Here is a 25,581-nt window from a genome sequence, read left to right on the forward strand (position 1 = left end):
CAGGAAAATGTGTGCATGCTTCTATAATGAAGGGGGTTTGATAAACAGAAACTAAGTTATGGCAAATTTTTAAAGAAAACTTATTCCAGTTTTCGGCAGATTTCTACTTTCAACATTTTTTTGTGAAAATCTACATTTGCAAAATCATTTTAAAATTTGTTGCACTATTTCCAATTTCATCTGGTTTCCATTCTTGAATCAGATTTTTGCATGATTTCATGTCTATTCTTGCACATATTTGCTTTCCAAATACTCCTATTTAGTTTTTCTCTGCCATAATAATGGATCTGATCCCATCAGGGAGAAACATGTAAAAAGGATAACGCTAAGTCTATAGCATTTACTATAACCCGATAGGTCAATATAGCTTCTCTCTTGAGATCCCTTGATGCGCCGCACAGTAAGAACGTAAAGACAAGAAAGATCCTCTATAGAATCGAAGACTGAAAATAGAGAGTTTTAGTCCAAATATTGATAAATCAAAAATAACTTTATTAGATAAAAAACAATGAAAAAAATGTATTAAGTAGAAATTAGTACAAAATAAAAAATAGCCATTTAGTTGAAGAATTTCGATGCATTATAGCAGTCAAAGGAGGAAAGTGACAACTATGGGTATATTTCTGTCACTTGCCCATACACTTGTTATAGTGTTATCTTTAGAAATGCTCCGTATTTCTTTCAATATGTAATTAAACTTTTTTTTGCCCTTCATAAGGACTAACGTTAAACAGTAATTGTCAGTTTAATGTTGTTTTTTTTCTATAAATAAATAGTACACATGAAAATAAGAAACTTTGTAATATATCTTATTAGAGAAATCTGCTTCTTTCTCCTCCTGGACTGAGCTTTATTTCTCCAAATTCTAATTTCATTGGTAAAATCTATGTTCATTGAGTACAAATGTTCCAATTTCTGAGATGAGAGTTGGTGCTTATAAAGTTCTATGAGGATCTGTAACTGTCATTTCTGGAGAACTTGCAGAAGAATGTCTGTCTGTTTCTACCTCTAGATCCTCCTCCATGGAATTTTAAAAGCACCAATTGTCAGTTATCTCAGTTGAGGGAAAAATCTGTCTTCATTAAATACATTTTACCAATTAATTGATAGCAAGAGATGAGTCCAAGAGGAGTAAGCAGATATAGATAAACTAATCACAAAAAGGTAGGGATATTTGGCTTTTTGGTGAAATTTCAGGATGATCCTAAAATACACTCTAACCTTTTCCGGTGAACTTAATGTTACCTTCTCTAAACCTCTGAATACACATGTCCAACTGTTCAATATTTCAGTGCTTTTTGCATAACATGCTGTTTTCCTAACAAGGAGCTGAATTGCAAAATTAACAGGTATTTGAACCTCGAAATTTAGTGGGCAATTCATGGATCAATTAAAATTGGTATGTAAAAAGTTCTCCTCATCATGCTGTTGACATTTTGACATGAGACCAAGACGATACCTAACAATTGATCAACAGTACCTCACCATTGCGTGGCTTCAAATAGGATGTTTTCAGAAGGAAGTGGTCACCGAGCTTAGAGTATCATCTGCAGGTGTAACAGAGATACAGGGAGACTGGGAGAGTCACAAAGCATAGAAGTGGACATCTTTTGGCCACATTCCACCCTGATGATTGCTTCATTGTGAACAATACCCTTCATAACCATATAATGAATGCACAGCTTCAGGCACATTAAAATGATGTGACCGGCATCCAAGTATCACGTCAGACCATTCAAAACCATTTACATCTGTGTGTCAGGCTTCAACTTCGTTGGACAAGGGACCAGTGGGCCTCAGTGCTGCTCACTGATGGTCGATTCTTACTGAACAGAAATGATGGACGACAATCATGCTGGGGCATCAAGGAGAGTGCTATGCATCAGCCACTGCTGTCTCCAGATGAGCTCTTGGTGGTGGTGGTGGTAGTGTGGGCAGGTTTCTAGTCAATACAGAACTGCCCTACACTTTGTGACCCATTCTGCATGAACAACACAGGCCTAATTTAATTTTTATTGATGACAGTGCTCCAGCTCATCGAGGTCACATCATTGGGGAACTGCTGCTGGAGATTGGGGTACCTCAAATGGAGCAGCCTCCACTTTCTCCAGATCTGCATCCCATAAAAGACTATGAGATCAGATGAGTTTTCATGTAAAGGCTCTTAACTCTACCCCAGAACCTCAATGACTTGAGGGCTGCCCTTCAAAAAGATGTAATGCCATGCCTCAGCAGAAAATGACTCCACTTGTGAACAGCAGGAGACTTCGTTGTTGAGCTGTGATTAATGCTGAAGGCGACATGACAAGATATTGAGACATTTTTGGGGGGGTTTCCCACTCTGGTGTTGGCTGTTGTGTCAATAAATTGTTTGGGGTGGGGAACTCACCATTGGATGCTTCTACCTAAATATGCTAGATTCATGATAAAACGTTCACACTACAGTGATATTTTATGTTTTCCATAAATTTCACCCAAAAGCCATATATCCCTAGCTTTTTGTGAGTAGTGTATGTGTCAAAGTTGCTTATTTTCATTTGTTTAAAAAAAAATAAATAAACTGATGATTATGCTTTAAATAAATTCTCAAATAGTTAGTTTACTGTCACATTGTCCTATGTGCATCACACTTTTTTATGTTTGTTGTGTACACCAGTGTACTATAGGGGTCTATTAATCAGATGGTGACTAAAAAAAATGGCCTTTTGGACACCATCTGGTCTCTAAATGACAAAAGTTATGGAATAGTGAAGTAAACTATAGTCCAGTAAAAGAATATTGGGTACCACGTTGTACCTGTGGGTGACGGGCAGTCATTTCAGGATATGTGAATGTAGATATGATAAGATTTACGTGACATATCTATTAAATTCATGTCATTCTAGCCTATGGGTGACAGGTGTGATCAGGGCCTAATACGCAGCCTCCAATTGTAGTTGTGTTTGTTAAAGGTCTTTTGAACCTCCGTTTTGGATCAGACTATTATTACCCCATCCTGTCATTTGTTCACCTCGCAGTTCATGATGGTGTTGATCATCTGGCCAACCTGACTTTAAAGTTTGCTAGAGCAGATCTTAGTGGGGGTTCTGCATGTGGGTGGGTGTCTATGGGTGAATTGAGCTGCTGCTTTAAGAGTGCTTCCTTCTTATTATCTGGATAGTTCTGGGAAACTCTTGTGAAACCTATCTGCAGGTGGGAGGATGCCTGAAAACCTTTCATCTCCATTCCCTTCCATCCTATGCAGTCTATTTGCTCATGATGCTTCATTGCAATATAATAACTCTTCTAGGCGATGCTACTTTTGTAAACTTTGGCAACTTGTGGCTTTTACTTATACTCCATGCAGAATGATTGTTTTATGAAAAAACAAACCCAGAATACCTTCTGCTCAAAGACATGCGTCTTATGTATGTGTTATTAGTTTCACAATGATATGCATAAATATTAACCTATTATATTTTCTTCAGTTGCTCACCAATGTATCATAGATTCAAGACAGATTACCTAAATATACTGCCATAGTAGTACCGTGTTTCCCCGAAAGTAAGGCCCTGTCTTACATTAATTTTACCCTCAAAAGTCCCACCCTGCCTTACTTTCGGGGGAGGCCTTACATTGGAAAAAAAAATGACAATCCTCCCCCCTGCAGCCTCCCCATTGTTTGAGATCCGGCATCCACCCCTTCCTCCCCCCTGCAGCCTCCCCATTGTTTGAGATCCGGCATCCACCCCTTCCTCCCCCCTGCAGCCTCCCCATTGTTTGAGATCCGGCATCCCACCCCTTCCTCCCCCCTGCAGCCTCCCCATTGTTTGAGATCCGGCATCCACCCCATCCTCCCCCCTGCAGCCTCCCCATACAGTGGTTCTGCCCCCCACTCTGCCACCACACACACTGACACATACGGTACCGGTACAGCCCCACACGGCACCCACACACATATCGTACCGGTACCGTACACACACACACACTGACACATACAGCCCCATACGGCACCCATACACATAACACACACACACACACACACTGACACATACAGCCCCATACGGCACCCATACACATAACACACACACACACACACACACACACACACAGAGTTTCGGAACTTACCGAAATCGGAGCGAGCCTGCAGGCGGTGACGTCGCGGCTGATTTCGGCCAATCAGCTGCAGGCGGTGACGTCGCGGCTGATTTCGGCCAATCAGCTGCGAGCCGGCTGACTGGCCAATCGCAGCTCGAGCTGAGGGCCAATCAGCTGCGAGCCGGCTGACTGGCCAATCGCAGCTCGAGCTGAGGGCCAATCAGCTGCGAGCCGGCTGACTGGCCAATCGCAGCTCGAGCTGAGGGCCAATCAGCTGCGAGCCGGCTGACTGGCCAATCGCAGCTCGAGCTGATGGCCAGCAGGGAGCCTTGCGGGGGCCATTCACCGGAGGCGGACCACGGGTGGCACGAGACTGGAGAAGGCCTGGATGGAGCGAGGGAACAGCGGCAGCGGTAAGTTCCTGTACTTTCCCCAGGGACCCCCACCCATAGGCGGCCTTACATTCCCCGGCCCCCCCGCTACCCTGCCTTACAATCGGGGGGTGCCCTACATTGGCGGACCCCCCCGAAACCCCCACCCTGCCTTACTTTCGGGGGGTCCTACTTTCGGGGAAACACGGTATGTGGCTGAGAAACAAGGCTTGACCCTTCGTAAAGGGAAATTGTTGTATCAGGATTCTTGAAATGTAAACTTTCAGTTGTGCCCTGCAGGAGCCTTTTTGACACGGAATGTACAATTGACAGTCTAGGCTTTGCCCTATAAATACCTGCCCCGAAGGCAGTCGAGGAACAGTCATGTCCCGCAATTGATTCCCAGGGACTTTTTTTTTTTTAGTTCCCAATTTATCAGGTTCAGATTAAAATAGGGATAAGTTATCTTAAAAGTATGGAAGGCATCCTTCTCTAATACACAAGTGCACTTATTCTTAGTTTACTGACCAGGACTAGTTTGTTTCTGAATAACCACATCACTAATTGAATCTGTTATAGGTGCCATGACCAGATACAAAGTGATATTTATTAGATGCCCATCCAAGCTATATGTCATATTGAGAAAGAGCAGCGGTAAAGCATCTGTAGTCGCATATACAATGTTTTACATACGTGCCTACAGTGCCTTTACCGCTATGCTTTGTCTTCTGGAACTGCTTCTCCTTCTTCAATCCATCTGGTTCTGATGAAGGTCCTGAATGTGGGACATAAACCTTGTGTAATTGGATTCCCACATTAAAATTACACTACTTCATCGCATGCCCCTGAGTGCTGAGTTTTTCTTTATATTTTACCGACTGGATCCCTATTTGGGCTCCATCTCTCTCACGGAGTGACGTACATGTCTATATATTATACATGTCATATTAAGATATATAATGGACAAATCGTTTGTAGAAAGCTTAGACATCAATTCTTAGAGAACAACGTTCCTCGATATCCTTTTACCTGTCCTTATTTGTCAGCCCATATCCAGTTACAATTCTTTGTTTGTGTTACCGGTGACACATTTTTTTAATGAAATATTAGCTATACGAAATGGCCCAAAAGTGAAATAGGCGTCTGAGCATGCAATATGTTAAGGCTATACAAATGATACTTTCCTCCCAACGTGGCCATTCCACCAGCAGCTTAAGGGTTAGTGAGACCTAGACACTTGTTTATTCTGTCATGAGATCTTTGCTCTTGAATTTGTTCAGGTTTTCACCTGGTTTAGAGGTTGGGTTTTACACTTCCTGCCCCCAATACTTGTGTCTGTCTTGTTGACATTTCTTTTGTTAGCTGAGCAATGTGAGAGCGTCTGATGCTGGCCTCCTCTCTCTGGGCATCACCCTTGTCTGGGACATAGGCAAACCCTCTGAAACTCAATCTCCAGAATTCCTCCGTTGTGCTGGCTTTAAAGTCTGAGTATTTCTTCAAATGTTTTCCTTCTGCTGTGATGCAATGCTGAAAATCCGGGAAATTGTTCTTGGTTTATTGATATACTAGCTGTACTACCCGGCTTCGCCCTGGTTAATAACTGCTGTTAACAAAATAGAATGTATTAACAAAAATTTATTCTGCACACAAAAACCACAAAACAAATAGAAATGTAATTATTAAAAGGCAAAAACTAAGCTAATAGAAGCATCTCACAACATATATTTCAACACCCTAGATATTCCACACAGATTTAACTAAATTGGCCAAGTAATGTGCTCCGTCTGTCTCTTTCCAGGTCTGTCTCTTTCCAGGTCTGTCTCTTTCCAGGTCTGTCTCTTTCCAGGTCTGTCTCTTTCCCGGTCTGTCTCTTTCCCAGTCTGTCTCTTTCCCGGTCTGTCTCTTTCCCGGTCTGTCTCTTTCCCGGTCTGTCTCTTTCCCGGTCTGTCTCTTTCCCGGTCTGTCTCTTTGCCCGTCTGCCTCTCTATCAGTCTCCCCACCGACATCTTATTACCTCACATATAAGCTTCTTATACTATGAATGTCTTTTGTTCCTATAGCAACCAATCACAGCTCCTACTAATAACCTGTAGTTCCAGGCTCCATTTACTTTAATGGAGGCATGTTTTTTGGACTATAAAACGCGGGGTTAAATTTCCCTGTCAAAACATAGTCTACAACGTTCCCTGGGTCACATGAGGTGTCTGTGCAAAATTTCGTGATTGTAAATGCGACGTTGCGGATACACTTTTTTTTGTTTCACTTTTTCCCCATTATGTAGATAGGGGCAAAATTGATTGGTAAATTGGAATCCGCGGGGTTAAAATTTCGCCTCACAACATAGCCTATGACACTCTCGGGGTCCAGACGTGTGAGTGTGCAAAATTTTGTGGCTGTAGCTGCGACGATTAAGATGCCAATCCCGGACATACATACACATACATTCAGCTTTATATATTAGATTAGATCTGGCTTTGTGAACACACTATCCATTTATGCTCAATTTACGCAAAATTTTCAGGGTTTTTTTCCATTAAGATGTTTTACCCATTGTATAATCCATCAATTTTGTGATCATTCGAGGTCTGACCTAGGACTTCCTCACCAGTCTTGACTGACTGGATTACCATTGCATCCCTTTCATTGGTTTTCCCTCCACATTATCTCCCCATCCACTAGCCTCGGGATCAGCAGAGCATCTCCATTCAGGAAGATGGGGGAATACATTGACGGGAAAACAGTGAAATTGATTCCGTGCTGCTATCCTTTTAGGATTGGCTTGGTGTCTCACAGGTCACGTCGCCACCGATTAATACATTTATGCCACCTTCTTGGATATGCTAGTAATTATAAGATGGGGAAACCCATTTTAAAAACAGGTCAAGAACTTCCCAACCCGCCTCCCCCTTTTCCCCTCCTAAGGCTAAGTTCACACATCCTGTGTTTTGCATCAGTCACAATCCGTCGCCTTGGGGAATTACGGTACCCTGCAAAATTTTTTGCAGGAATCCTGTATTTCCCCATAGACTTATATTAGCGACGGATTGCGACTGATGACCCTGCGTTGCATCCGCTGCGTCACGGTCCGTCGTTTTTGACTGACCGCTGAACGGGGAGCAACGCAGAATGTAACGTTTTTCGGGCCGTCAAAATTAACGCGCTGCGCAGGAATCCGTCGCCATCCGCCACACTTGCAATGTATGTCTATGGTGCAGGATTCCGTTGTAATCCGTCTTACAACGGAATCCTGCGCAGGATTCCGTCATGCTCTACTGAGCATGCCCAGCATGCTTGGCACGCCCACTGGGCTGTCCCAAACACAGATGGATCATGACTGATCCGTCAAAAAACGGACGCACAGCGGATGTAACGGACGCAACTGATCGGTTTTTTCACAGGATTCCTGTGAAAGGAATCCTGTGAAAAACACATCAGTTGCATCAGTTGACATCTTGAAAATGACTGATCCGTTGCTGACGGACCTGACGGATTGAAAACACAGGATGTGTGAACTTAGCCTAAATTAGCCATTCCAGACTGATACTTCGTGAGCTACAAAATCTTGCTATGACGTACAAAAGATTAGTTAGGTAGTCTGAGTTTAACACCACAATGGACACATTTTGTAATGGTTGACTCATTTCTTTCGCTTGCTTATTCACACTTCCCATTAGGCAACAGATTTTTCTTAGTCACCATCTTAGAGATATTTGATGTTTCAAAGATGAGTACTCCTCGAATTCCCCAAAGGCTGTGATTAGACACTGTGCTACATTTTAAAAGCAAAACATGAAGACAATATAAGCACAGTTGTACAAAGCGTGAAAAGTAATAAAGAAAAAAGTGCACCCCGTGCAGATCATTAATTTAAATTCACTTAAACTTGATACTTTCATGTGCTCACCCACCACTGTTGTGCTGATCAGGCACAGCGCTCTGAATTCACATTTGAGAGTGGATTGGTTCCAGACCGCAGAAGCTGCTACTGGCTCTGACACCACAAACCCACTGGGTCTCAGCAGGAAAAGTCCTCCGCCAACTAGCGATCCCATCAGGATACCGCATCCTTGTCAGTAGTGACCAGCAGGGCACGCAAAAGCGCCACCGAGGGAGACACCTTTTAGCCGGCAGCCCAATCAGCAGCTCTTCACCGCTGGGCATCATTGGTCCATGACAAATCCTGTGTCACAGTGCCTGGTTCATATCCATCCTTTTTTATTTAACAGTCCAATGGTAACAAAAAAAAGTCTTATCATGCTGAAATATTAAGATTTATCTTCACTGGAAATAAGGGTTCATTGAACATAATTCTATACCAGTGGTTCCCAATCTCCAGTCCTCACGACCCCCAACAGATCATGTTTTCAGGATTTCCTTAATATAGCACAGGTGTGGCCTTGATAATGATTCCATCACCTGTTCAATAGTAAGGAAATCCTGAAAACATGACTTGTTGGGGGCCATGAGGACTGGCGTTTGGGAAACACTGCTCTATACTATTATCCTTCCACCAGCAAACTTTCTAGTTGGCACAATACAGTCAGGCAGCTAACTTTCTCCTGGAAATTTCCAAACTCTGATTTGGCCATCAATCTGCTGGATAGCAAAGTGATTCATCACTCTACAGAATACGTTTCCACTTGTACAGTAGTGGCATGCTTTACACCACTCCATCCAACACATAACATTTGTGCTTGGTGATGTAAAGCTTGCATGAAATGTCTCAGCCATGGAAACCTATGCCATGAAGCTCCCGGTGGGGCACAGTTTTTGTCCTGATGTAAATTTCTGGAGGAGGTTTAGAATTGTGCAGTTGTTGAGTCCGCTTTAATGACGTATGCCCAGTTTCATTAAGCACTAGGCATCCACAATCTGGAACTTTACGTGGTCTGCATCTTTGTGGCTGAATTGCTGTGGCTCCTAAGCGCTTCCATTTTTCAATAATACTACTACCAATTGATCGTAGAATAGGAGAGAACAAATTTCACAAACTGCCTGATGTACTATTAGAGGACCACACTCGGGTTCAGTGAGCTCTTTTGTATGATCCATTCTTTGTCTAAGGGTTTTCTCAAACTGGTGTTTAAAATGGACCAGTGCAATGTGAGAAAAATTGCATTGACCTCGGCCAATGTTAGTCAATGAGGCAGAGCCGATGTGCGAGTTTTCCCTCAGCTCAAACTGGACTGAAGAAAAAATTGCAGCGTGCTGCCATTGCACTCGTCTATGACACGACTCGTCAATAGGTGCAAGATGAAATTGGATGCCACACGCATGTCCATATGACTTTATTTTTTTACGGATACATTACACTCTGTTGCATATAACACTGCGACTCGACATGTAATTTTGCTGCGCAAAAAACACACCATAGGTGTGAAAAAAATCGCACACTCGCATAACATATGGAATAGGATTTCACTACAATTTTTCTGGAAAAGAATGGGACCGATTTTTATTTTTTTCTTTATATGCCAGTGTGAGCATGCCCCAACATATGTAAAGCCAGACAGTTTTGCTAAAGCTGAATATTTTACACCTGTCTCAATGGGACATCATTAAAAAGCTGAATTTGATGATTTAGATGTGCGGCCCAAAACATTTGTCCATGCATTGTATATTATATACTGTGTTTATGTATGCGCGTTATATATTTTTATTTTTTTAGATGTTTGTGTATAACGTGTTATATCACTTTGACATGCATTGGTTTTCCATTTAATCTTCCTTTTGAGATCAGTCATGTACTTGGGAGTGTCCCCTTCTGTGCTTTTGAAACCTTGATCTTCAAGTCTGCCATTCAGTTGTTTCTTTTGAAAGTCCTATATTAATTATAGCTTACATGTTTGTATTTAATATTTCAGCAGTCAGACAGGTTCTTATAAAATATATTATCCTGAAATGGCAACCAACCACTGGCCCTTTTGGCTTTTAGCAATGCTTACATTTCTGTTGATATATTGCAATAAAAGTAGTGCAGTAGAATATTTCAGTGTAGGTTTCTTTAAAGAGGTGCAGACAGCTCAAAATACATGGGCCATTTCCCAGATGTGACTGATCCTTGTGTAATCTAACAGGTAAAGGCCTAGTCACACGCAGCGATGTATCTAACGATATATCGCCGGGGTCACGGATTCCGTGACGCACATCCGGCATCGTTAGCGACGTCGTTGCGTGTGACACCAACGAGCGACCGTTAACGATGGAAAATACTCACCAAATCGTCCATTGTTGACACGTCGTTCCTTTTCTAAAAATCGTTGATTGTTGAGGACGCAGGTTGTTCGTCGTTCCCAAGGCAGCACACATCGCTAAGTGTGACACCTCGGGAACGACGAACTACAGCTTACTTGCGCCCGCTGGCAATGAGGAAGGAAGGAGGTGGGCAGGATGTTACGGATTCTATTGGGCGGCCACTTAGTGACGCCGCATGAACCACCCCCTTAGAAAGGAGGCGGTTCGCCGGCCACAGCGATGTCCCTAGGCAGGTAAGACCGTGTGACGGCTCCTAACGATATTGTGCGCCACAGGCAGCGATTTGCCCGTGACACACAAACGACGGGGGCGGGTACACTCGCTAGCAATATTGCTAGCGATATCGCTGTGTGTGACTGGGCCTTAACTTTTCTCCTTTTGGAGAGTGATATGCCAGCGTAAGGAGATTTATAAACCATGCAATGCTCCACTGGGAAATTAAAAATGCTAATTTCCACTGTGATATTGGCCATATAAATGACAGAAATGGTAATATCCTTGTTTGACTTTTGCAACAATACAAATTTTCTAACACTTTGAAATGCCAAAAGCTTTTTCTTATTCTGGTAGCTAATTGAAATGTATTTGTTCTTTTTCAGCCACAGTACACAAACTTGGGCCTGCTGAACAGTATGGAACAGCAGATCCAGAATGGTTCTTCTTCCACCAGCCCTTACACCAATGAGCATGCACAGAACAGCGTGACCACACCATCGCCATACGCTCAGCCGAGCTCCACCTTTGATGCCTTGTCTCCTTCGCCAGCCATTCCTTCAAATACTGATTACCCAGGACCTCACAGCTTTGATGTCTCATTTCAGCAGTCCAGCACAGCCAAGTCTGCTACATGGACGGTAAGCAGAATATTGTAAAAGCACACACTTTGCAAATATCCAACTATTTTCTGCAACCAATTGGACATTAATTTGTAGTTTTGCTTTATTGCTCTTTAGAGGGGATCGTCTCTTATTAATATTTTCAACAAGGTTTGTTCCAACATTTTCTCTTTTCTCCTCCAAAATAGTAAAAGAAAAAATGATCTAGAGCCACCTATAGATGCCTACCCAGATATAGGTGTCCCTTGTTTTCATCCCTTTGGAGAAGTTTATTTTCATACTCTTTCTTAGAGAGTATTGCCTTTACAATTACCTATACCATTTAGATCTCTACAAGGAAAACTAGTACCATCTAAGAGCTTCTCAATTTTTAACAGAATTGTCTCCAATTTTGCTGGAATTTAGCCGGTTTCTCACAATACGGAAATTATTTGTCAAACTGTCAGGCTAGTAGTAATGGCCTTGTCATTAGGAAACCCCTTGAAGAGCATCTTGATGTCTCCTTATGCATGGGGTGTCTCTGTGGTATTAATGCAAACTCAAGGAAGGAAAGATAATTGAGGTACCCACATGACAAGAAGTGAACATTAAGTTTCTTTGACAAGTTCACTGTGTCATTACTCCAGTGAAATTAAGAACATGTAATTAGCGATGCATTATTTATTCTGCTCTTTGCACGGTGAGACACTGCCAGTATTCAGATTCCCATGTGCAACATTCGCCTTGTCTCCTCCCATCTGTTACAGAAAGACGAGACCGCGGTGAATGTGCTACACCTAAGATTTGTGCTCAGTTCACAAATTATTCTGCTTAATGCAGGAAGAAAAAACAGCTTCTGTCTATTATTTGTTTGCAAACATGTCCTACAATCAGATATGACTCGTAAAACCTGTTTCATGTGTCACAGATATTACAGCCATCAAGGAACTAGTTGAAATAATTTAATAAATCTTCAAGTATAGTGTTGTCATCAGCATCTTTCTTCCAATAAAATCATACCATAAAGCCTCCTGACGGAACTGTAAACATGGGCCCCCATAGTACTGACCCTGATTTCTCCAAAATTAACCCACGGAGCAGACAGTGGGACACTGCTGAGCAGTGACGTAAGTTGTGACCACTAACGCCATTCACATTGACTATTGATGTCTGAGATAAATTCAGTCTAAAGGCCGCTTTACACGCAACGACATCGCTAACAAGATGTCGCTGGGGTCACGGAATTCGCTACGCAAATCCGGCCTCGTTAGCTACGTCGTTGCGTGTGACACGTACGAGCGACCGCTAATGATCAAAATTACTTACCACATCGTTGATCGTTGACACGTCATTCATTTTCAAAATGTCGTTGATCTTCTGGGATGCAGGTTGTTCGTCGTTCCTGAGGCAGCACACATTGCTATGTGTGACACCCCGGAAACGACGAACAACAACGTACCTGCGTCCTCCGGCAACAAGGTGGGAGTGTCCTTCATGCGGCTGCCCTCCGCTTCTATTGGTGGCCTTCTGTGTATCGCCGCACAAACCGCCCCCTTAGAAAAGAGATTGTTCGCTGGCCACAGCGACGTCATTAGGAAGGTAAGGATGTGTGACGCATACTAGCAATTTTGTTCACAACGGGCAGTGATTTGCCTGTGACGCACAAACGACGGAGGCGGGTACGATCGCTAGCGACATCGTTAACGATGTTGCAGCGTGTAAAGCCCTCTTTAGACAACCAAATCCCATTTTATTGACACTAGCAGTATGGCTATAGCGGTATGAACCCCTAGACTTGAGAGCCATCGGGCTATCTTCACATGGTAGACAAATCCGATGGAACTTCAAAACCGTTTCAGCGGTTCCTGAAGTTGCGTTCTGGCAGAGTTTGTGTGTTGTGTCTTTTGCAGCCATCTAGATCAGATTCCATGAGGATCGGCTTCAATGAAGTGATATCCACTTTCTTTTGTGATCAGCTATTTTTCAAAATCTCTTTAGGAAAAAATAAATAAATGCTCAAAAAAATTCATTGGAACAGCAAAGTGGATTTCCCATAGAAATTCATGTGTAGAATTTTCTAAACTGTTTTTTCACGCCTCAAAAATTGGACATGGCTTTATCCTCATGGAAAGTCAAGAAAATGTACGTTATTACAGGGTTCCTCTGTGTGGGAAGGCTCGGGATTTTAGCTTTTTAAATACAGATGTTGGTTATGTAATCTGCTGTGTGTGCAAAAGGAGCCTGTCCGCTGATACACGCTGCTCAATTCATGGGCAGCATGTATCGGGTACTGGCTGTATTATCTCAGCCAGGTATTTTTAACGCTGAAACTGCAGGTTTCCAGAGTTACTCATACTTTGAAAGGGATTTCCCACTAACAAGGTTAATTTGAAAGCTTATTTTAATCAATCAATCTTGGAATAATAATTTCCACAATTGAATGTGTTTAAAAAAATGTTCCTGTGCTGAGATAATCTTATAAATGTTCCCCTGCTGTGTACTGTGTAATGGCCGTGTCTGACTGTACAGGGACATGGTCTGATCATACCATATCTCCTGGGAAGGGGAAGACATAAAAGAAACTGCACAGACATTTTACAGCACGGGCTCATAGCTGAGTCTTTTTGTGAGGTGAAACATTTATCCTGACTGTTTTTAAAAAAAAAATAATAATAATTTACCTCCAAAAAAGGAATACTTATTATGTATGGTCCTGTGCTGTAATGTTTGGATACATTCTCCCCGGCCCAGGAGATGTGGTATGATCAGACCATTTCACTGTACGGTCAGACACGGCAATTACACAGTACATAGAGGAGGCAGATACTGTATGCAAGATTAGCTCAGCCCAGGAACATTTTTTTGAACTCCTCCAATTGTGGAAATTATTTTTATTCCATCTGTTGGTTAAGATGAACTTTGTTCATGGGAAAACCCATTTAATGGCTGATCAGGAATAGAGATGTGCGGTGGACTCGTCGGACAGGTAGCGGCTTCTCTCCTCGCGCTGTCCTAGATTGACAGGTCTCTGCCTATGTACATGTGTATATTGGGCAACATGTATCAGCTCACAGGTTCTCTTTAACAACTGTAACTAGAGGTTAATCTCTGACACTGTGCGCCAGCTCTCATTGGCCCCTTGCATTGCAATCACGGGATACTGATGATACCATGACAGCTGGGGGCCTGCTGAATGTGCCCGTCGCTGCTTCTGGGAAACTCTGTCAAAGGCTGAGCTCCATAAGATACTGCAGCTCCAGTCCTCAAAGGGGACTAAAAAATAAATGTTCTTTAAAAATACGAAAAAATATAAATTCAAATGTCCCTCTTTTTTGCCCCATTTATAAGGCATATTTGGTACCACTGCATCAATAAAAGTCTCTTCTGTCAAAATATAAAATGTAATAACCCGACTGGTAAACCTTGTAAATAAGGGAAAAAATTCTAAATATTGTATGTACCTCAAATTTGTTTGAATAAAACTGTTCACTTACTACACAAAAAACAAGCCATCACACATCTAAATTGATTGAAAAATAAAAATATTGCAAGTCTCGAAAAATAGCACCATTAAACAAACATATATTTTTTTTTTTTTCTCCACTATAATGAAAAAAAATCTTTACAGGTTCGAGAGCACTGTAGGTGTACTGACGTGGAGAATTCTTCAATCATTTTTACCAAGGAAACAACACAATCACCTTACTACACCCACAGAAAAATAGAAAAGTTAACACGCTTAGCAGAAAGATTAAAAGCAAAAGTGCAAAAGGAAAAATCACAGGGGTTTTGGAGGGTTAAAGGGAGTCTGTCACCCTAAACTCAAATAAAACCACTACTACAGTAAGGCTATGTGCGCACGTAGCGTTCTGCCCTGCAGAAATATCTGAAGCGATTTGATCAGCACACGTGCGCTTCAAATCGCTACAGAAAGAGTCCATAATGAAAAAAATGCCGATTCCATGTGCTCTGAGTGCAGCCCCTCCCATAGACAGAGCGGGCGCTGCATGCAGAGCGCAGGAAAGAAGTGACATGTCACTTCTTAGAACGCGCACTTCGAGCAGCAGCCGAAGCGCTGCGCTCTAAGACGCCACGTGCGCACGGCTCCTGCATAATCTTTATAGATTGTGCTGGGGACGCAGGACGCATGCAGTTACGCTGCGGTGCAGATCGCAGCGTAACTGCATGCAAATACATAACGTGCGCACATAGCCTTATGCAGGGGACTTTGCCACTACAAGTGGGCTTTTTATAAAGGCTGCTTTGTTACTTTTACATAAAAACTGTCTTGTAACACATTGTAATTAGCAGTCTTTGGTGCACCATTGCCATGGCCAAGAGCTTGGCGCACCATTCTCATCCCTTAATTAGAATCTTCCGCTCTTTCCCTTATCTTGATTGACTGTTCTCATTGAGTGTTGTCTGAAATGAATCCTTGGCTTTGCGCAACCATATTGAACCTACAGGGGCTGAGTGCACACAGTGTCCATGTGGATATACTCCCACCCCTTTCTACTGTCTGCAGCCGCCGCTTACAGCACACAAGATCACACTATAATGGTAGCCCACTGTGGAAACGAGCAAGGGGTGAGAGCAGGCCTGTACTGACAATGTGTGCCCGCTTGACCCCTGCAGTGTCAGTGCAGATATGCAAAAAGAAGTCCATTCAGGCAGTGTTGGAAGAAAATGCTGTCAATCAAATTAAACTAAACCCTGCTTTACACCTTACAATTAAGCATACGATATCGTATGCGATGTGACACACCTCCATCGTATGTGCGACACGTTCAATTTGTTGACCGTGTCGCACAAACGATTAATTGCCGACACACGTACTTACCTTTCCATACGACCTCGATGTGGGCGGCGAACATCCACTTCCTGGAGTGGGAGGGACGTTTGGCATCACCGCAACGTCACGCGGCAGGGGCGGAGATGAGTGGGACATAAACATCCCGCCCACCTCCTTCCTTCCGCATTACTGACGGGAGCCGCGTGACGCAGGTAAGATCTGTTCATCGTTCCCGGGGTGTCACACACTGCGATGTGTGCTGCCTAGGGAACATTGAACAACCCGCCGTGCAATTTTTAGCAAATGAACGACGTGCGTGCGATGAACGGTTTTACGTTCAATCGCACATAGCTGTCACACGCTACAACAACACTAACGATGCCGGATGTGCGTCACTTACGACGTGACCCCGCCGACACATCGTTAGATATGTTGTAGCGTGTAAAGCCCGCTTTAGGTGTGAGGATGCTTATTGAAGGTCAGACCGGTGCAAGGACCCTTGGCTGTGCTAAGGGAACACAGAGGACCCCCTACTTAATATATGTTATAAAACTGTTTTTATGTGAAAGTAAAGTAATGAGATCTATGCTACTGGTAGATTTTTAAGTGTTTTTGATGTGACAGACTCCCTTTAGGCCCATTTAGTCAGACTGTTAACTGGGAACAATCGTTTCCTTATTATCAGTCTGTCTAAACAGGCCAGCAATCACCTGGTAGAAGAGCAAAATGTTTGTTCGTTGGGTGAGATCATTTTTAATCAAGCTTGAAAATAGTATGTTTTCATCATCATATTCGCAATAATCTTGTGCACGTAGATATGTGGCTAGCCTGTGTATACATGCAATTTAAAGGGACTCTGTTAGCACAGAATTACTGTACAAACAAAGTACAGGTGCTCTGTGCAACTGGGTGGGGCTAATTATTTAAATGCACCTTCCCGTCTGCTTTTTTTTTTTTTTTTTTTTTTTATCTCCACCCTTTCTTTGACTGCTTTGGCTGCTTTGGAGAAGGAAGCAGATAGATGAAAATAAACAGGTGGGAAGGTGTATTTAAATGATTAGCCCCGCCATGATGCACTGAGCCCCGCCAGGATGCACTGAGCGCCTGCACTTGGTTGAACACTCACTCTGTGCTGTAGGCCCTTTAAATGACTGTCCATCAGATTACAGCACACATCCTATTGGTCGTGGTTTCACAGCCGCCATCAGCCCATCTAAATGAAACTTTTAAGATTGTTTTTTAGCAACTTAAATTGGATTGACTTAAAATCTAATTCCCCTGTGGTGAGCCGTAACCTGGTTTACAGGTTTATTTCATGGGAAAAATAGGTCCCGTATGTCACACCGCCATTGTTTGCCCAAACTAAGTAGTCACAATGATGGACATGTCGCTGTTTATCAGGTAGAAAATCTTACCCTCATCTTACTCAATGGCTAGCTTTACTACTGGCACCATTCTGAAATGAGTAGAAACTAAGAGCCATTATGTAATTATTATGAAGTGATGCTACATTTTCTATACAGTGGTTTGTTTTTTTGTTTCCTTTTTATTTAGTTTGATTGTGTAATGACAAGTGTTTGCTTTTGGCCTCTCATGATCAACAACAACAAAAAAAACCCTCCAGATAATTAAGGATGACCTCACAGCATTTCAGATCCTTTTTTTTTTATAACTACTTTAATAGCCCTTTTTAAGCAGCTTTTAACATAACTCAACATTGTAAATTTTGATAAATTACATATTTCTATTCTCAAGACTATCTGTATGCAATAAAAATGTAAACTTTTTTTTTTTAGGGGAAAAATTAATCAAAAGATATTACATTTTATAAAATAACAAGAGAGCCATTGTATTACCTGAAAAAAATGAAATGATGCTGTAAAAACACTATCTCTCCAGTGCTCATAGTCAGTCTCTGTATTCATCTCTGCAGCAATTACATTCCGTCTACTCGTGACTGTTGCAGCCACTCGCCAATCCCAGTGGTGCGGTGCTTTATATGCCAACATCACCACTGAGCTGGGTTTTGAACCATCCAGAAATTTCAGAACAGTCTGTAAAAATAAGGCACTTTTTTGCCCTGACTGTAAAAAAAACTTTTTTTAAGGTGTATGTGATTTTTATTTTAAGCTGAAGAAATTTATACAGTTTAGTTTGACTGTAACATTCATAATTTTACAGTGAATGCGGCTGATGTCTTCATATCAGAATTTTGAATTGTAGACCTGTTATAATCATAAGGATTTATTATGGTTTTACAATGTGTCTGTAAAAAATATTCTGATTTTTTATTTATTTATTTATTTATTTATTTTAATAAGCTGTCCAGAACAAAATAAGTGTAGTTGGCAACCTTGCAATTGAGGTAAATGATTGGCTACAGTGGACACATGGATAGGTGACACATGAGCGCTGCAGGGAAGTAAACTGGCACGGTTTGGGGAGCACTCTCTTGGCAGCCCTTGAGCTGCAGATGTATTGGGTAAAACCACTTTGGTATTTGCTGCCATTTACTACCTTTTAGACTCATTTTTGCTAATCCCAAATAAAACCTCTTTAAAGGGAACCTGTCAGGTGCAATATGCACCCAGAACCACAAGCATTTCTGGGTGCATATTACTAATCCCTGCCTAACCGTCCCGGTATACACTAACATAGATAAAGTTTAGAAAAAGTATTTCTAAAGATCCTTTATGATATGCTAATGAGGCCAGGGACTAGTCACAAGGACGTTAGTTCCTGCGCTCATTCTGCCCTCTTAGCATGGTAGTATGCCCACAGGGGCGTGCTAACATACTATTCAATGCAGCATCATCAGCACTAACGTGCAGACCTGTGTCCCCTGTCAGCATGCCCTGCACTTCTTGTCATGTGCACAATGAAGCCGGGTGTACGCGTCCCGGCTTCAGAGAGATCTAGTGCGCATGAACGGAATTGCCAAGGACAACGGACACAGGTATGTGCGTTAGCACAGATGACGCTGGGCATTGAATACCATGTTAGCACACCCACTCTCATTAGCATATCATAAACGATCTTTAGAAATACTTTTTCTAAAGATCTCTTTGTATGCTACAAGATGCAGAGACAGATAGGCAGGGATTAGCAATATACACCCAGAACTGCTCATGGTTCTGGGTGCATATTGCACCTGACATGTTCCCCTTAAGGTGGAACTTCCATTTCATGGGGTTAAGATTCCTACTTAAAACCTTCGGACTATGTTGGTCATTGAGACAAGACAGAAGATTACAGAATAGTTTCCTTTTAAGGCCTACAGTTCTTTTCTAAGCTTTACACCCCTTTGGTCTCTAGATGCCTCTCGCGTGGTTCAATGATTTCAACCCCATAGTAGCTCCTTAAATACCTGTAGAAATTTGACCCTTTGTAACTATACAATAATGATGGACTACACCTCTACCAGACTTGCAGAGCCGAAGAGTTGATCATTATTTTTAATTGCCATATTCTAAATGAAACTCCACCCTGTTTTACTATAGAAAATGGGACTGGAAGCCTGGATTAAATCTGCTTTCAGCATATAAAAATGAAATCACCGTGTGAAGGTGAACAATAAATACATTCCAAAGCCTATGGCAATATTCAATGAGACTTGAATTTACGAGCCAAATGGCAACTGCAGACATATAAAAAAATCTGTCTCAAGTTTACTAAAAGTGGCAGATTATTGGATTACTGGATATGACAGAAGGTGGGATTTTATCTGTCTTGCACTTTTGCCTGATATTTATTGTTAGCCAGTTGTCTAGAAAAGGTATTTGCTATCTATTAGCTTTTAGTTTTGTGTGTTTTCTTTTTTTTTTTTTTTATGAGGGTTATGTTTTTTGCCTGCTTTCTTTCATGTCAGCCCTACAAAGTTGGCGAACAGACAGGTGGTCAGAACATTAGACCTCTGCTTTTAACTTGCCATAAAATAGAAGCACCTGGTTTCTTGTCTGTTGCCAAGTAATAATTTAGAGATTTACCACCTACCTAGAAGATGTTATCACCAGTGTTGACTGTTGATAACTTCTTGTCATTTCTCTTTCCTTGAGTTGCTCATGCAAGTATTTTATGACGTGTCACTACGGTAATTCAATTCTAAAACGTCTTGAGGCCACAATGGCAATTTAAAGTATCCCAATATGATATTGTACTCTTGCGATAGAATTACCCATGGTATGACTTGCCACTTATTGCTATTCAAGAAGGCCAACCTGTACGTTAACTTTATATTTCAAGGAGGCCCTCTGTCTAATTAGAAAAACTAAATTGCTACAAATGCTTTAAAAAGACTAAAAAAAACTACTCGACTTTCTAATCAGGGGTTGTCCCTGGTCAGTGACTTATTGACCACAGTGGTGGTAAAATCTGGACCAATACGGGATGTGAGAGGTGAATAGTGATTAAGCATTTCCCACTTTTCAAAGTTTTTTCTTTTTTCTTCCTGATCTATCTTTGAACTAAAATGACCTAAACTAAAGTTTTAAATTAATTATTGGATAAAAAAAATGGTAGATCACAATATACTTAGGATGGTCTGGCGCTAATGATTTATGCATTGCCAGCAGATGGCACCTCTCACAACAAGAGGGGAGACGGTTGATCCATGTAGGATCAAGTTTGAGCCACTTTTACAGAAATTTCCTGTTTGTACTTTGAGATTTGAAAGAGGTCACAAAAATAAAAAAAAAGCAACATTTCCCACACTGCTGAGTCATCGGCGAGCGTGCGAATGTCTTTTTACTTTACTGCGGTGCACAATGCCATGCAGCTATGACATCTAGCGGATTGTCATACTTTGTACAGTGGGGTCGGTACCTAAGCCATCTGAGATCAGCGGTTTCCAACAGAGGACAGTTTTGTATAACCAAGTCGTTTCCATCTTCAAGGGTTGCTTTTGTGTAGTGTATAAGCTCTTATGGTCAGCAGGGCTCTTTGATTGTCTCTCTCTTTCTGTCTTTTGTCTCAGCTTCTCGGTATCTAGGGTCTTTTCTGTGTTCTATAGAGCACAAGCTCTTATGGTCAGCAGGGCTCTTTCATGGTGTCTCTGTCTTGTTCTCTGTCTCTCGGGTTCCCTCTGTCTCTGGCGCCTTTTCTCTGTTCTATAGAGCACAAGCTCTTATGGTCAGCAGGGCTCTTTCATGGTATCTGTCTTTTTCTCTCCGGTTTTCCTCTGTCTCTGGGGTCCTCTCTCTGTTCTACTGAGCACAAGCTCTTATGGTCAGCAGGGCTCTTTCATAATCTCTCTTTCTGTCTTTATCTCTGTCTCTCAGTTTCCCTCTGTCTCTGGGGTCTTCTCTCTGTTCTCTAGAGCGCAAACTATTATGGTCAGCAAGGCTCACTCTTCTCTCCACCATGTGTATTTTCTAGTATTGAAATTCACACATTTATTTTCTGTGAGCTGAACTGTCTGATTTCGCTGGCTTCGCCGAATTCCCCCAAAGTTCAAAAGATCTACTCATCTCAACTTGAAACCATTCAGTAAAACAATGTTTATGGTAAAGGAACAGGACAACAAAATTATGGTATCCTATCTGAGCTAGTGACAGAGACCCAGATGCCAGCACTGTCATTTATCGGATGCCATAAAAAAGGTTTTATGATAGTTATCTGCTGCATTGCTGAGCCTTGTAGTAAACTTAAAAGGTGTAAGGTGTCACGTTTTTTATTTTTGTATTAATAATAGTGATTATGAAATCAAGTATTTTTAATACAAAATTAAACTCACTGTTTATTTAGTTTTTATTTAATTCTTGTTTTACTGAAGTACTGGAGGCTGCTATCTTGGATTTGCTGTGAGTAACCACCGTTACTCACCTCCTTTATGGCAACACCCAGGGCATAGAAGACCAGTGTCGGGCTCCGATTCTATACTGTAACATATAGAAGGCGTCTGCTATGAAATTGCCGTGCCCCCTGAGCTGTCCAGATCACAGCAGAGGGAGGAGATCAGCGCCAACTTTGTGGAGCTCACAGCGTATGCTGTGTGCTCCACTTTCCCCCTATCAACCGCCTGGATGTGTGAATACGGGCCACCATCCCACCCCCCTGGCCGCTACCATCTCCAATGACACCCCTTCCCCCCGCTCTACCCAACCCCGCCGCCGCTGCGGGTGTGCATGCAGCAGAGCATTGTGTGTGTATGCAGAGCATTGTGTGCATGCATGCAGCAGAGCAGTGTGTGTGTGTGTGTGCATGCATGCATGCAGAGGTTTGCTTGTGGGCATGCATGCAGAGCATTGCAGGCAAGCTTTCATGTGGCAGAGCATAGTGTGCGTGCATGTGGCAGAGCATTGTGTGCATGTGGGAGAGCATTGCGGGCGTGCATGTGGCAGAACATTGCGGGTGGGCATGCATGCATTGCTGGATCGAGGCATGTAGAGCACTATGCAGCTGTCCTTGGTGACACTTTAGACATTTGTGGCCACCAACAAAATGGCTCCGCACTGTGTCCCTAAATTTCATCTTCCCTTATCCTTTTAGAAACACCCAGATTTTAGGGGGAGCTGTGACATCACACACAAGAGAGCAGATTCTGCCGACTTTTACTGCAGCTGTAATGTGAGCTAGTTCTACAGTAGGATTTCTGTAGGATTTCAGCAGCTGCTAAACTTAGTGTTTAAGAGTAGAAAATATCAAACTTTTATTTTTTTTTTTTTAATATTTTGCTCAATTAAAAACAAATAATATTTAAACAAAATATGAATACGTTACATTTTTTCAGTTATTGAATTTTTTTTTTTTTTTTTTTGGATGACACCTTCCCTTTAAAGGGAACTTTTCACCTCCAGAAATGCCATTTACCTACAATTCAGTGCTGGAGAGGAGAAACTGGGTTAATGCCGCTCTGCTGCTGATTGAAAATACTGTTGATTAATAATAAACCTCTTTTATTTCATAGCTCTACATGTTTCAGGCATCCAGTTTCCTTATTCAGGACATATATATATTTTGTTGATTTTTCTTTCTTGTCCTGAAGGGGACTGGATCCCTGAAACACGTAAACCTATGAAATAAAAACAGTGTAATCAACAGTATTTTCATTCGGCAGTAGTGCGGCATTAACCCTGTTTCTCCTCTCTAGCACTGAAGGTTAACCCACATTACAGCTGCTATTACCTAAAGCCTTCATAGGGGTTGTGATTATTACAACCCTAATAGGGGAGTGTAATATTGTGCAGACTGCACTTTAATACCTGATAAGACTCTATTAGCGCTCTTTTATCCACAGCTTCATATTTACCTATAATTTAAAATTGGAGAGAAAAGGGTTAATAGACTGCACTGCCGTAAAATAGAGGATCCATGTAGAAGAAATTATTTTATTTGTCTACGCGTTTCAAAGCCTTATGGCTTCTTCCTCAAGACAAATCATATACCATATAGGTACATGATTTGCGTAGACAAAATAATTTCTTCTACATGGATCCTCTATTCTATGGCAGCACTATCTATTAACGTTTTTCTCTCCAAATTTGAACTGTATCTCCACGGGGGTTCTGCTGCAGCCGTATTTACGCCATTACTGTGGTTGTGACTCTCACAACCACACCAGGTGAGTCTACCTTTATAGCACCTTTGCTGACCATGTTTTCGAGTAAGACCCTATTTGCACTTACTGTTTCTTCAAGCATTTTTAACCCATTATCAACAATTAGTAATCTGCGGGTAAATAGCATTTAAATCATGCCCGGTTTAAGGCTACTTTCACACATCCGGTTTGAGCAGTGCGGCTCAATCCGGCTGTGAAACCTATGCAACGGATGCGGCGAAAACACCGCATCCTTTGCATAAGTTTTTAAATGCGGCCCGTCCGTTTTTTTCTGGTTGCGGCATGCTACTGAGCATGCGCAGTGGAAGAAACCACATACGGCGGCCGGATGCGTTTTTTTCCGCATCGCGCCGCATCCGGCATCCATAGGCATGCATTCAAAAATGCACCGCAGTGGCCGGATGCGGCGCGATACGGTTTTTTTTGCCGGAGCAAAAAGCGTTGCAGGCATTGTTCCATCCGGCCGCGGCATCGGCTAAATCTGCCGCATGCGGCAAAAACCGGACCGAACGTAAGCCCATGCGGCACAATACGGCACTAATGTAAGTCTATGCAAAAAAACCCGCAACCGGCGGCAAAAAAAACGGTTGCGGTTTTTCTACAGAGCGCCGTATTGTGCCGCAGAGCAAAAACCGGATGTGTGAAAGTAGCCTAATAAAGCATCAGCAACTGGGAGGAAATGAAGTTTACCTCTCCCTGCAGCTGCTCACTTCCAGTCATCAGGTCCGTGCAGGAAGAGGTGACAGTCATAGCTTGCTGTACAGTGAGCAAGGCTGTAATCACTCCCTATCACTTTTACAGCCCATCCTGCTTCATATTTCTGCAGTGTATGCATGCAGCTGTTAGTCAAAATGCCAGTGAGTGATTACAGTGCCTTCACTGTATAGTGAGTAGTGACTGTGACAGCCCCCTGCACCACTCCAGTGACTGGATGAAAGCAGTTCCAGGGAAAATAAAACTACATTTTCTCCCTGTAGCCACTGTAGTGAGTCAGCAAGGCATAATTGTAACACTATTTGCCTGCAGAAAACCCTTTACTTGAAGGTAAATGGAATTTCTGGGGTTTACAGGTTTCCTTTAATGATATGTGCATGCTCAAGTGGTCTCATTATTCATGAGTAGTGGCTCCTCTTCCATCATGGCTGATTAACAGCTCTTCCTAAGCACCGTATCGGCTGCACAAGAATGGGAGGGCTCAGAAATGTAATAGCTCAATACTGGACATGTTCTGCAGTTGAAAACTAGTGCCAAGAACCCTGGTTTATGCCGCCATCAGATAGGGTACCATACGCTTGGTGACAGATTCTCTCTAAATTTGAGTAGTTTTTGGTTTTGTTTTTTTTTAATCATGGAGGCCTGTGGGTGATTAATGTTCAATAGATGGCATCTCACAGACTTATACTATTTTTTGTTTGCTTAACATCTAATGGCCTACAAATTGACATTTGATGGGCTTAGTGACAAGTTAAGAGACGCATTATGCACGTATACATTAAGAATAGTTTTACATTTATACATCTGCGCAAAGATCTTCTAAACATCAGATGTTTTTAAGATCCATAATTTAAGTTAAACTTTATCCAGTCTCATGAATTCCTTCTGGCCTTTAGAATTTTATGTCCTCCTCTGGATCAATAAGGAAAAAAAAAATCAAGAGTTTACACATAACTAGTGATAGGCGAATAGTAACTATTCGTGTTCGGATTATTCGTAATA

The 25,581-nt window shown here is 42.1% G+C and overlaps 1 protein-coding gene across 12 annotated transcripts in view; it reads left to right on the forward strand.

The window, feature by feature from the left end:
* The window catches only part of TP63 (tumor protein p63), a 314,554-nt gene that overhangs the window by 231,493 nt on the left and 57,480 nt on the right, over nucleotides 1–25,581 (forward strand). For all 12 annotated transcript variants that reach the window (XM_075340463.1, XM_075340465.1, XM_075340467.1 and 9 more), the window contains one exon: nucleotides 11,303–11,557. In XM_075340463.1, the coding sequence (XP_075196578.1) occupies nucleotides 11,303–11,557 (255 nt within the window). The remainder of the gene's footprint in view (nucleotides 1–11,302; nucleotides 11,558–25,581) is intronic.

Source organism: Anomaloglossus baeobatrachus, chromosome 3, assembly GCF_048569485.1.
Source record: "Anomaloglossus baeobatrachus isolate aAnoBae1 chromosome 3, aAnoBae1.hap1, whole genome shotgun sequence".
Lineage (NCBI taxonomy): Eukaryota > Metazoa > Chordata > Amphibia > Anura > Aromobatidae > Anomaloglossus > Anomaloglossus baeobatrachus.